Source organism: Peromyscus californicus, unplaced genomic scaffold (genome assembly GCF_007827085.1).
Source record: "Peromyscus californicus insignis strain IS unplaced genomic scaffold, ASM782708v3 Scaffold_3__1_contigs__length_106647218, whole genome shotgun sequence".
In the NCBI taxonomy this organism is placed as follows: Eukaryota; Metazoa; Chordata; class Mammalia; order Rodentia; family Cricetidae; genus Peromyscus; species Peromyscus californicus.
Window position 1 is genome coordinate 89249744 of NW_026294551.1, and position 13058 is coordinate 89262801.

The 13058-nt window shown below is 49.5% G+C and overlaps 1 protein-coding gene and 1 long non-coding RNA gene across 3 annotated transcripts in view; one reads left to right on the forward strand and one right to left on the reverse strand.

The window, feature by feature from the left end:
- Positions 1-10051, reverse strand: part of Rab11fip3 (RAB11 family interacting protein 3) — an 85512-nt gene extending 75461 nt beyond the window's left edge. For both annotated transcript variants that reach the window (XM_052758803.1, XM_052758802.1), the window contains exon 1: positions 7968-10051. In XM_052758803.1, coding sequence (XP_052614763.1) covers positions 7968-9935 — 1968 coding nt within the window. In that variant the 5' untranslated portion in view covers positions 9936-10051. The remainder of the gene's footprint in view (positions 1-7967) is intronic.
- Positions 10052-10539: 488 nt separating this feature from the next.
- Positions 10540-12723, forward strand: LOC128122941 (uncharacterized). The gene is made up of 2 exons (XR_008222534.1): positions 10540-10647; positions 11513-12723. It is a non-coding gene; the product is annotated as an uncharacterized LOC128122941 (long non-coding RNA).
- The last annotated feature ends 335 nt before the right edge of the window (positions 12724-13058 follow it).

Sequence of the window (13058 nt, forward strand, 5' to 3'; positions counted from 1 at the left end):
GTAGCTTTGGAGCCTTTCCTGGAACTCACTCAATATCCCAGGCTGGCCTCGAACTCACAGAGATCCGCCTGTCTCTGCTTCCCGAGTGCTGGGATTAAAGGCGTGCGCCACCACCTCCCAGCTCTTTTTTGTTTTTTTTTTTTAAGATTTATTTATTTATAATGTATACAGTGTTTTGCCTGCATGCCAGATCTCATTACAGATGGTTGTGAGCCACCATGTGGTTGCTGGGAATTGAACTCAGGACCTCTGGAAGAGCAGTCAGTGCTCTTAACCACTGAGCCATCTCTCCAGCCCTGTTTTTTTTTTAAGACAGGGTTTCTGTGTAACCCTGGCTGTTCTGGAACTTGCTCTGTAGACCAGGCTGGCCTCAGACTCAGAGATCCACCTGCCTCTGCCTCCTGAGTGCTGGGATTAATGGAGTGCACCACTATCATCCGGCTATTTCTGTGTATTTATTTACTTTTATGTGTATTGGTGTTTTGCCTGCCCATATGTCTGTGTACCACCAGCTTACCTAGTGCCTCTGGAGGCCAGAAGAAGGCATCAGATCCCCTGAACTAGAGTTAAAGATGGTTGTGAGCCACCATGAAGAGCAGGCAGTGCTCTAAACCACCAACCATCTCTCCTTACCTTCTTTTTAAATTTTTATTTATCTTTTAAGTGTTTTGCTTGCATATATGTCTATGCACCACTTGTGTGCCTAGTGTTCAAAGAGACCAAAAGAGGACATCTGATCCCCTGGATCTACAGTTACAGACAGTTGTGAGCTGTCACAGGGTTGCTGGGAATTGAACCTAGGTCCTCTGGAAGAGAAGATGGTGCTCTTAATCACCAAGCCATCTCCTTAGGCCTCAAAAAGATTTTAATTTGCATTTCTCCTATGATAAACAAAACTAGTCATTTTTTTTTTTCCAGCACTGTTGAAAATACACATACACACAGACATATGCTAAGGGGTCTGGAGAGAGAGCTCAGTGATGAAGAGATTGTACTGGGGTTGGGGATTTAGCTCAGTGGTAGAGCACCTGCCTAGCAAGCGCAAGGCCCTGGGTTCGGTCCTGCCTATGCCTCCTGCCACTATCGCCAGACAGAAAGATGATCTTGTTGACTGGTTTTCTTTCAGAGAAAATGTCAATCTTTCTCATCAAGAGGACCTTTGCTCACTTTTATTGGTGCTGAATCAGCTAGTAAAATTAAAATTCCATTTAACTTTAAAAAGTTTGAGTAATCAGTTTACTGGCAGGCCGTTTAATGTAACCTAAACAACAGTTATGAAATTCCCACGGGAACAATGTTCGACTTATTAGGCCAATGACTTACAGTAGTGAAGGATTTCTTCTATGGAGAGGTGTCATAGGCCTTTATGTAGGAGAGTAAGCCAGGAGACTGAGCACAAAGCTAGTTATCTGAGTTATCTACTGATACCTGTCTCAGCAAAATGAAATGTGATGGCAAGGCATGTGGGCACATCCTGTGACTATTATAGCATATATATGTGGATTATACATATTATATCCTATGATACATATTGGGAGACAGAGGCAGGGGGCTCAGGAGTTCAAAATACCCATAAACATAAAATAATACAATTTAAACACACATAGACCAGACATCAGAAAACTTCAGTTTCAAAAAAAAAAAAAAAATAGGAAAAATTGACATGGTTACGCAGGCCTATACTCCTAACACTCAGGAGGGAGACAGGAGAATCATGAGTTCAAGAGCAGCAATCCACAGGGAGATACTGTCTCACAACTCCAAAAATAAAATAAATTTTAATTTAAAAAAATTTAGAAAGGAAATGTGCTAATATGTAATAATCTTCTCAGGATAGATGATACTGGTCACACACTCTGTTATATTTGGAGTCCCTCTTTCATTGGTGGGCACTGAAACAGGGTCTCACTCTAACTAAAGTTGGCCTTGAACTCACATCAGTTTTCCTGCCTTAGTCTCCCTAATGTTGGTATTACAGCAAAAAGCCACCACCCCTGGCTTCTGTATTACTTATTTTAAAGACTTATATTTATTGTTTTAATTACGTGTCTGGTGTGGGTATGTGCATATGAGTTCTAGTATCTGTGGAAGCCAGAGACACTGCAGCTCCTCGAGCTGGAGTTACGGGCAGTTGCGGGTCACTCAGTTCAGGTACTGGGAACCAACCCTGGGTCCTCCGCAAGACCAGTACATGTGCTTAACCAGGGAACCATCTCTCTAGACCCTAATAATTGTTATTTATTTATCTATTTTGAGGCGGGATTTCTCTGGATAGCCCTGGCTACACTGGCTGTCCTGGAACTTGCTCTGTAGACCAGGCTGGCCTCAAACTCAAGAGATCCACCTGCCTCTGCCTCCTAAGTGCTGGGATTAATAGTGTGTGCCACCACCACCCTGCAGTTTTTTTGTTTGTTTGGTTGGTTGGTTGGTTTTTTTTTTTTTTGGTTTTTCGAGACAAGGTTTCTCTGTGTAGCTTTGGAGCCTGTCCTGGAACTCACTCTGTAGACCAGGCTGGCCTCGAACTCACAGAGATCCACCTGCCTCTGCCTCCTGAGTGCTGGGATTAAAGGCGTGTGCCACCACCGCCCGGCCACCCTGCAGTTTTTATTTTTATTTTATTTACTTATGTAACCCTTGCTGGGATGTAACTCACTGTATAGATCAGTTTGGCCCTCAACTCACAAAGATCTATTCACCTCCTGAGTGCTGAGATTAAAGTTCTATACCACCATGCCCAAACTGTCTTTTATTTTACACCACTGTCTGCCTGTGCTTTGTTTAATAATAAGCATGTGTTACTTTTAGAATACAACAGTTCTTTTTTTAGATGCTAACAAAGCTATCTGTTATCCAAGAACAAACAGGAACTTTATCTGATTTTAGTAATTCAGTCACCACAGACCAGGGGTACACATTCCCTCAAGCACTCATACATAGTCACTCTCAAACACAGCCCACTCCGATACACAAATGCTTAAACACATATCCAAGCTCACACATGCCCATTTTCTTTCTTTCTTTCCTTGTAGGACAGGATCTCACTGTGTAGCCCTAGCTGACCTAGAACATGCTATGTAGAACACGCTGGCCTCAAACTCAGAGACCCACCTGCCTCTGCCTCCTAAATGATAGTATTAAAAGTGTGTGCCAAGTCTGGCCACACATGCCCATTTTCATGTCTACACTAGACACTTAAATCCAAGGCTAGGACAGAGACCAGAAAGAACAGGGGAGCAGTAAATCACAGTGTCAAACATCCCTAAGAACTTCCAACTGCCCACTGACTATAGTGCAGAACAAGGAGCAGAGGACACTGCAGAAATACGTTCACTTCTGCATCTCCATCAGAGTGCTATGGAGGACAGGCCATGCCTTCCAAAATCAGAGTACTCATGGCTCCAACCAGCAGTATTTTCTGGAAAGGAGCAGTGGCTGTTAAAGAGTAAATGCAGCCGGGCGGTGGTGGTGCACGCCTTTAATCCCAGCACTCTGGGAGGCAGAGCCAGGCGGATCTCTGTGAGTTCGAGGCCAGCCTGGGCTACCAAATGAGTTCCAGGAAAGGCACAAAGCTACACAGGGAAACCCTGTCTCGAAAAAACCAAAAAAAAAAAAAAAAAAAAAGAGTAAATGCTGAGAGCCAGGAGGTGGTGGCGCACCCCTGCAATCCCAGCACTCGATCTCTCAAGGCAGCCTGGTCTATGGAGCTAGTTCCAGGACAGCCAAGGTTACCCAAAGAAACTTTGTCTTAAAAACAAAAAGAAAAAGCCAGGCGGTGGTGGCGCCTTTAATCCCAGCACTTGGGAGGCAGAGCCAGGTGGATCTCTGTGAGCCAGACTGGGCTACAGAGTGAGTTCCAGAAAAGGTGCAAAGCTACACAGAGAAACCCTGTCTCGGAAAAGAGAGAGAGAGAGAGAGAGAGAGAGAGAGAGAGAGAGAGAGAGAGAGAGAGAGAAGGAAGAAAAGAAAAACAAGGGGCCAATCTCTTCTCACAATTCAGAAGCCCTGGGTTCAACACCCAGCACGCACCCCATAAAACTGGGTGTGATGGCACACACCTACAATCCTAGCACTCAGGAGATGGAGGAGGCAGGAGGATCAGAAGTTCAAGATCATCCACTACAAAGCCAGCTGAAGGTGAGTCTAGGATACCTGAGACCCTCCCTAAAATAAAAAGAAAAAATGAAAAGGAAAAAAAGAGATGAAGCTTGATGTTCTACCATGTCCCTCTTTCCTCCTTCCCCCTTCAGACTCCTGTGAATGACCCTGGATGGTATTACAGCACACCTGATCTGCCACCAGGTGAGGTAACCAGAGCCACACACACCATGACAGAGAAGGACATGACAGCCATCTCTATTATAAATGGGAGTGCTCCTATTAAAAATTCAGACAACCTGCTTAATAATTGAAAATGCTACCCTACATAAACAGATTACAGAAAAGACACTGGAGCCCACCGCTATGGCTCACACCTGCGATCCCAGCACTTGGGAGACGGAGGCAGATGGATTAGGAGCTCAAGGTCACCCTCCTCACCACTGAGACCTTGTCTCAAAAGAAATTAAATTTAAAAAACAGAAATCGGGTAGCGAGATAGTTGGGTAGGTCAAGGTGCTTCCTGCCAAGCCCGACGGCCTGACCACACAGAAAGGAGACGACCAAACTCCTGAAAGTTGTCCTCGAACCTTTGCACCCGAAAAAAATGTAAGAAAGAAAAACCCTTAGCTTAGGTTAGGCATGGAGGCAAGAGCCTGTAATCCTGGGAAGCAGCGACAGGTAAATCTCTGTGAATTCCAGGCCAGTCAAGGCTACAGAGTAAGATCCTGTCTCACAAAAAACAACCAACCAACCAACCAACCAAACAAATAAAAATCCTTATTTTTTAGATAAATACAGAATCATTTACAGATAAAACCTACAAAGCATCAGGAATCTGCTTGGAAAAGTGGAGGGACCGGGCGGTGGTAGCGCACGCCTTTAATCTCAGCACTCGGGAAGCAGAGCCAGGCGGATCTCTGTTTGAGGCCAGCCTAATCTACAGAGCGAGATCCAGGACAGCCTCCAAACTACACAGAGAAACTCTGTCTCGAAAAACCAAAAAAAAAAAAAAAAAAAAAAAGAAAGAAAGAAAGAAAAGAAAAAGAAAGAAAAGTGGGCGAGTGGAGAGACGCTCAGGGATTAAGATCTTGCCGCTTTTCCAGAGACTCAGTGGCTCACAGCCTCCTGTAACTCCAGCTTCGCAGGCACCTGCATGGATCTCACACAGACACATAAATAAGTTATAAAATCTTTTAAAAGCAAGTGGAAGGACGTTCACAGATGAGTTGAATCCTGAAACTCCTGGGACATGAGAGAAAGCTCTAGAGGCAACACTCACCAGCTCTCTCTACTCTGTATATTCAAGATTTGTTTTCATCTTAAAAATTTCAAAATTCATATATTGTGGGAATGCTTCACTTTTCTCTATACCTCTGCACTATTGGTTAATATTCCTGTCTTTGCTCCTCTATAATGCATCCAGCATGTCTGAGTCATGAGGGCTACCAACATAAAGATTAACTTGCTTTCCTTTGTGTGTTATCTGCTCCAAACAGTAAGACCACTCACAGAAAGCCAAGAAGTCCCCTCCACAACCCCAGGAGGCTAAGTCAACACAACATCTCTTCCTCCTGAGCTGCTAAAAAAAGAAAAGGGCATAGGAGATTTCCCTCCACTCTCTATGCCAACAAATCCTTGGCCATCAGGGCTTCCCAAACTGCAAATTCCACCAGGAGCTGTCAGAGCAAAGAATTTTGACCCATTTCTAGTCTGTACTCAAGAATGTGGGATTGGTGCCGCACCCCTTTGATCCCAGCAGAGGCAGGTGGGCCTCTAGGAGTTTGAGGTCAGTCTGGTCTACACTGCGAGTTCCAGGCAGCCAGAATTACATGGGGAGGCCCTTTGAGGAGGAGGGTTAAGGCGAGGGGCAAGAGGTGTAGCCAAGTTTTCCCCAAAGTAATCAAGTTGGGGAAGTGATGACCAAAGACATTTCTCAAAGACAATTTTATGAAATTCACTAAACTGAAATTTGGTAGAAATACTCCGAGTCATTACATCTAGAGTCATCTGTAGGTTAAGAGCCAAAAAAAGAAACTCTCCGATCCCGTTCTAGCAATTAGTGAGGCCTAGGGAAGCTCCGCAGACTTTCCCAGCTTCTAGCTTCCTACCTGCAAAGTTAAGGGTGAAAACTGCTTGCCTAATTACCACCCCAGAGGACTAGAGCAATGATACGGTGAACACATAATAGCAGAGCCAAGTCATGAAAAGAGCCAATGCGGCTCCGGCCTGGCCCAGCCTACTCGGTAGGACTGGGTCTAGAGGCAAGAGCAAGTCCAAGAGAAGACACACCGCACCAGTAAACAACGGCCAAGCACTGGAAAGACCTCTCCGGGCCAGGAACAAGGAATGGACCATAAGAACTAAGCTCTATGGATAGAGGCCAGCAAGAGGGCTCAATGGTAAAAAGCCTCCCGGAAGCTGGCTGGCCCCAGGTGTCAGCTTAGTAGAGAGCCCTGAGTTAACCAGGGCCCAGTTCTTTCCAACTGCACTTCGGGTGTTACAAATAGAGGTTTTAACATTATGACTAATAGAAATATATCAATTTGCTTTTTTTTCCCCCTTGGTTTTTGGAGACAGTCTTGCTACGTATCCAGGTTGACCTCGATTTTGACATCCTCCTGCCTCAGTCTCCTGAGTGCTGGAAGCAAGGACTACAGATGTGTGTGCCACCACACCCAGCTTATTTTTATCTCTTTTCTTAAAGACTGTTAAGCTCAAACATGCAAATGTAATACTTGAACACCCACTTAACAAATGTTTGCATGTGTGAAGAATGAATAGCATGAAAATGAACAGATGAAAATCCCTGAGACTTCCAACCAATAAGTAAGTAAACCGAGGGGGACATGTAACCTAGCTGATGGTCTTATCAGAGACTTCCATCCAATAAATAAAGAGGAACACATAACCTAGCTGACATCTGCTGGGTTACTAGCAGAGCAAACAGCCCTGCTGTCATCATCAGTCCAAAGAATTAAGTGCTTAAGGGGACAACAAGGACTTGGCCTTGGAGTCAGCTTCCCCAGGGTCTGGCAGTAGACGTGTGGGACCCTTGCACGTGAACTGTGCCTCTGTTACCTTTCAATCCATCTCACCTCTCCTGTAAGCGTGGGGGCCCTGATGGCTCTGCTAGGTCTGGCACCTGCCAAGAAACTCCTGGGCTCCTTCCCTTCCTTTTCTTGATCACGATGCAGAACTCTTGTGTACTCTAGTGTGTGTGTGTGTGTGTGTGTGTGTGTGTGTGTGTGTGTGTGTGTGTGTTGAAACACACAGGGTCTCACGCTGTAGCCCAAGTTAGTCTTGAACTCACTATGTAGACTAAGCTGGTCTTGATCCTGCAGCAATCCTGTCTCGGCCTCCCAAATGCTGGGACTAAAAGCATGCACCATTATGCCCAGCTTAAGATTTATTTTGCGTTTGCTGATTTTGCCGCTTTAATGTAGAACAGAAAGCCTTCATGTGATACAAAGGACTGAGCTCCAGGCCATGACCATGAAGCAAATGCTTTTTCCACTGATTTACATCTCCAGCCATTTTTAATTCCTAGGTCCTTCTAGCCTCTAATTGCACTGTCTCTCAAACAAAACCTCGTACAACAAATGGGAAACACATAAAGTAAACTAACTCTGCTCAAGGGACATCTACAAGTCTGGCCTCTGATGTCCTAAATATGGGTGGCAGAAGCCAGGCCCTGAAGAGGGTTTCCCACTCCCAGATCTAGGAAATAAGTAGCAAGTGGAACGCTAGAGGAGGGGACACTTGACTCGTGGGTATACCTTCCTCTAAGAGGGAAGAGGGGATTCCGGAAAACTACCCTAAACAGTAATCAGAAACACCTCTCCGAACCAGAACCATAGTCAGTTTGTTACCTGCTCCGCCCCGTAGACCGTGGCGAACTGGATGAAATCCTCGATGCGGACGAATCCATCCCCATCACTGTCCAGGGCGTCGAACACCGTCCTGAGGCGCGCACCCTCCTCCTGGGCTGTCCCGGGCTCGCTGGACAGCGACAATGCCGGGCCTGGGTCCGAGGGTGGCCCGGGACATGCCTGCAGCAGTTCGCCCTCGGAGGCTAAAGGCTCTAGGGGTAGGCCCCGCGTAGGGCAGCAGCCTTCCAGTTCCTCCGGCCAGCTGCAAGGGACTTTGGGCTTCTCTGGCTCTTTGAACTGGAGACACGGAACTTCGGGTTCCTCTCGGTCCTCCGGCCAGAAGCAGGGTGCATCGGGCTCCTCCTGCCAGCAGCCCGTTGCATTCTGCTCCTCTGGCCAGAGGCACAGCACCGGGGGCTCCTCAGACCAACAGCGAGATGCTTCAGGCTCCTCTGGTTCATTGCCCCAGAAACACGGTGAGCTGGGTGCATTGGGCTCCTTCAGCTCCTCCGGCCAGCAGCGAGGTGCATCGGGCTCCTCCGGTTCCTTGACCAAGAGGCACGGTACGCTGAGTTCCCCCGGCCACAGGTGAGGGGCGTCAGACTCCTCTGGCTGCTTGGCCAAGAAGCACCCGGTGTTCGCCTCCTGGGAAGAGCAGTGAGGGGCGTCAGGCTTTTCCAGTTCCTCGGTAAAGAAGCACGGCGCGTCGGGCTCCCGGGGCCAGCAGTGAAGGGCATCAGGCTCTTCCAGTTCCTCTGCCAAGAGGCACGGTGAGTCGGATTCCTCCCACTCTTTGGCCAAGAGACACCGTACGTCGGGCTCCTGGGGCCAGCAGCGAGGGGAGTCGGGTTCCTCCAGCTCCTTGGCCAAGTGGCACTGTGCGTCTGGCTCCTGGGGCCAGCAGTGAGGGGCTTCGGGTTCTTTCAGCTCCTTGGCCAAGTGGCACTGTGCGTCTGGCTCCTGGGGCCAGCAGTGAGGGGCTTCGGGTTCTTCCAGCTCCTTGGCCAAGTGGCAGGATGCATCTGGCTCCTGGGGCCAGCAGTGAGGGGCTTCGGGTTCTTCCAGCTCCTTGGCCAAGTGGCAGGACGCGTCTGGCTCCTGGGGCCAGCAGTGAGGGGCTTCGGGTTCTTCCAGCTCCTTGGCCAAGTGGCAGGACGCGTCTGGCTCCTGGGGCCAGCAGTGAGGGGCTTCGGGTTCTTCCAGCTCCTTGGCCAAGTGGCAGGATGCGTCTGGCTCCTGGGGCCAGCAGTGAGGGGCTTCGGGTTCTTCCAGCTCCTTGGCCAAGTGGCAGGATGCGTCTGGCTCCTGGGACCAGCAGCGAGGGGCTTCGGGTTCTTCCAGCTCCTTGGCCAAGTGGCAGGATGCGTCTGGCTCCTGGGACCAGCAGCGAGGGGCGTCGGATTCCTCCCACTCTTTGGCCAAGAGGCACGGTAAGTCGGGCTCCTGGTGCCAGCAGCGAGGGGCGTCGGGTTCCTCCAGCTCCTTGGCCAAGTGGCAGGATACGTCGGGCTCCTGCGACCAGCAGCGAGGGGCGTCAGGTTCCTCCGGCACCTTGGCCAAGTGGCAGGATACGTCGGGCTCCTGGGGCCAGCAGCGAGGGGCGTCAGGTTCCTCCGGCTCCTTGGCCAAGTGGCAGGATACGTCGGGCTCCTGGGACCAGCAGCGAGGGACGTCAGGTTCCTCCCGCTCCTTGGCCAAGTGGCAGGATACGTCGGGCTCCTGGGACCAACAGCGAAGGGCGCTGGGCTCTTTGACCCAGCGGCTAGGAGCGTCAGGCTCCTCTACCTCTTCGGGCCAGCAGATTGGCGGGTTGGGTCCCTCTGGCCACCGTTGAAGCTGGGCGTGTTCCTCGGGCTCATCTGACCAGCCGCGAGGAGCGTCGGGCCCCACCAGCCCCTTGACCCCGCGCTGGGGCCCAGACGCCGGCTCGTCGTGGTCGGACAGGGAGATCGGCTGGCTCAGCTCCATGATCCGGCGCCGGCTAAACTAGGGATGATGCGAACGGCGCTGGAGGCAGACAAAGGCGCTCAGGGCGCGGCGGCGGGCGCGGGCATCCCCGCGGCGACGCGGGCGGGCGCGCGCGGGGCGCCCGGGCTGCTGGGGCTGGCGCTCGGGCCCTGCTCCGCCCTCGCCCATCTTCACACCGCGCCTTAGCGGCTCCCGGCCCCGCAGCGAGGCTGGCGCGGGCCCATGTCGGCGGCGCGGCCCGGACGATGTGAGGACCCGGCGGCGGGGAGCGGGCGGTGGGAGACAGGCACCGGCGGGGCAGCGGAGGATGAAGCCTGAGCACCAGAGCTTAGGGACCCAGTGAGGGACGCCGGCGCCGGCCCGCCCTCCGTCGCGCATGACGTCAGCACGTCCTGTAGCCTGGCCACGCCCCCATGAGTTGCTATAAAGGCGGGTTCGAAGCGGACGCAGTTTAGGGGCGACAGTGATCTCCCCCGTTCAGGAGCTCGGTGTGATTTGCGCGGGTGTGGCGAACGAAGCGTGATGTCTCGGGAGAGGCGCATGAGGATAGGCTTTGGGAAACTACTGCTGAACAGGAAACCAAACATGCCCATAACCGAGAGAAGCCGCTAGTCTTTCCCGTGTGACTCCTTCACAAGCTGCTACCATAGAACAGAATACTAATGGGCGGGCTACTACATAGATGCAGAGAAGCGCTCTGACGCCGTGGCAGGTGAGGAATTGCCCAAAGTCACTCCAAACAAGGCTAGGATCTGAGGGGCTCACGCATTCTTCACAGGAGCGCACTGTGAAGTGCAGAGGCACAGATTTTGTTTCTTCTTTGATTTGTTGTTTGGTGTCAAAAAAATAAATCATGCAGCTCAAGCTACGCCTGAACTCCTGATCCTCCTGCCTTGGATTACAGACTGACCCCACCTGCTCTTGCACAGGTTTTTAAATTTGATATCCAGTGTTGATCGCCAGTTTGCCAACCAATGCCCTCGTCATCAGAGGGTCACAGTCAAGGATGCAGAGCAGTAGACTAGACCGGTTGAGATCAGATGAGGTGCATCCAGGCAAGAACAAGGAGAAAGTATGAACCAATTTTTATATTTGTGGTCACCATAGATAAATATGATTTCATAAGCAGTTTTGGCAAAAGCTAAAAACTGAACTCTGTTTCCAGGTGTACAGCCATCCAATCTACTGAGTCACCCCCCATGGCAAAATTCCCAGCACATGATAGGAGGCTTTGTGCAGAGCTGGCTTTGGGAAAAGGAATGTGATATGGTCCCCTCTCCAAACTAGTCTCATTTACTTGTAAGAACGGTATGCTTTTGTAACGAAAATGCATTCAAAGAATAAAGTCACTTCCCTTTAATGTAAGGACTGGAAATTGCCTTTGGCCAGCTAACATTCTCAGAGGCAGTTCCAGTGAGTGTCAGCCTTTCTATTTAGGGATGCCATGGTAAGGATCCATCTGTCCTTTGGTGTTCTCAGTCAGGCCCAAGGCTGGCTTTCCGAGGAGCAGGTGTTTCTGTTGTGTGCCAATGCTAACAAAAATATTTATGGCTTCCATGGCTTGTGTGTCCAAATAGAGCCACTGCATGGAGAATGTGCACCTTCCTGCTCAGACCAAGTGAAGGGACTGTTTAAAAGCAGCAAGTGGAGGCCGGGAAGACAGCACAGTCAGTAAAGTGACTGCCCTGAAATTATGAGGGCCTGAGTTCAGATCCCAGCACCCATCTAAAAAGCTGAGTGTGTACCTACAATTCCAGCACTGAAGGCAGATACAGGAGGATCTCTATGACAGACTAACCAGCGAACCTAACTGAATGGTGAGCTCCAAGTGAAAAACTGTCTCAAAAAATAAGGTGGAGGGCTGGAGAGATGGCTCAGTGGTTAAGAACACTGTCTTCTCTTCCTGGGGACCCAGGTTCAGTTCCTAGTACCCACATGGCAGCTCACAACCGTGTGTAACTCCAGTTCCAGGGAATTGGATTCTCTCTGTTGGCCTACTCTGACACCAGGCATACATGTGGTACACAGATATGTAAGCAGGCAAACACGCATACACATAAAATAAAAATGTTTTAATATTAATTAAACAAATGTTTTAATTAATTAAACAAAAATAAGGTAGGAGAAATGGCTCAGTAGTTAAGAGCAACTGCTGTGCAAGGCATAAAGACCAAGTTCAGATCCCAGTACACATGTTAAAGTTAAGTATGGTCCTGTGCCATCCTGTAACCCCAGCCCTCAAAAGTGTAGAGACAGGAGGATCACTGCGGTTAGGGGGCTGTCAGCCTAGTTGGAAAATTACAGCGCTAAGTTCATCAAGATATCCTGCCTCAAAGAACCAAGATGGAAAGTAATAGAGAAGATACATGGCACCTTCTGGCCTACACACACACACACACAGACACCTGTCCACACATGTGCATATGCCACACGCATCTCACACACATATACATACATGTGCACATACACACAGAATAAGGTGGAGAGTGATTGAGGAAGACACTAGACACTTGCGAGACAGAGTTTCTCTATGTAACAGTCTTGGCTGTCCTGGATCTCACTATGTAGACCAGACTGGCCTCGAACTCAGAGATCCACCTGCCTCTGCCTCCCGAGTGCTGGGATTAAAGGCATGCGCCACCACTGCCCAGCAATGTTAGACACTTTGAAGATGTTAATTTCTGACCTCCACAAACTCAGGCACACACAGTTGTACATTCATGGGACTGAAGGTTCACATCAATCTCAGGCTAGAAACAAACAAAAAAAGAAGGAGGAGGAGGAGGAGGAAGAGGAGAAGAAAAAGAGAAGCAGCAGTAGCCACTTTTGCTGAAAAAGGCATTGACTCCTTACTCATACAGGCAAGATTGGAGGCAGAAAGGTAAGCCATTGTTCTGCCCCTGCATGGTAAGGCCACACCCTGGAGCAGAGGCAGTCAGCACATGAGAACTAGATGGCTCCCCTCAAGTGATGAGAACATGACCACCTTGCAGAACCAGAACTGAAATATGATCAATCAGACCACACCCTGACAAGGTCTGCTGAATTATGATTACCTCTTCCCTTGCTCCATTCATCCTCTACTTACACCTAATGTTCAAGAGCAGGAAGGTGGACTTGGGG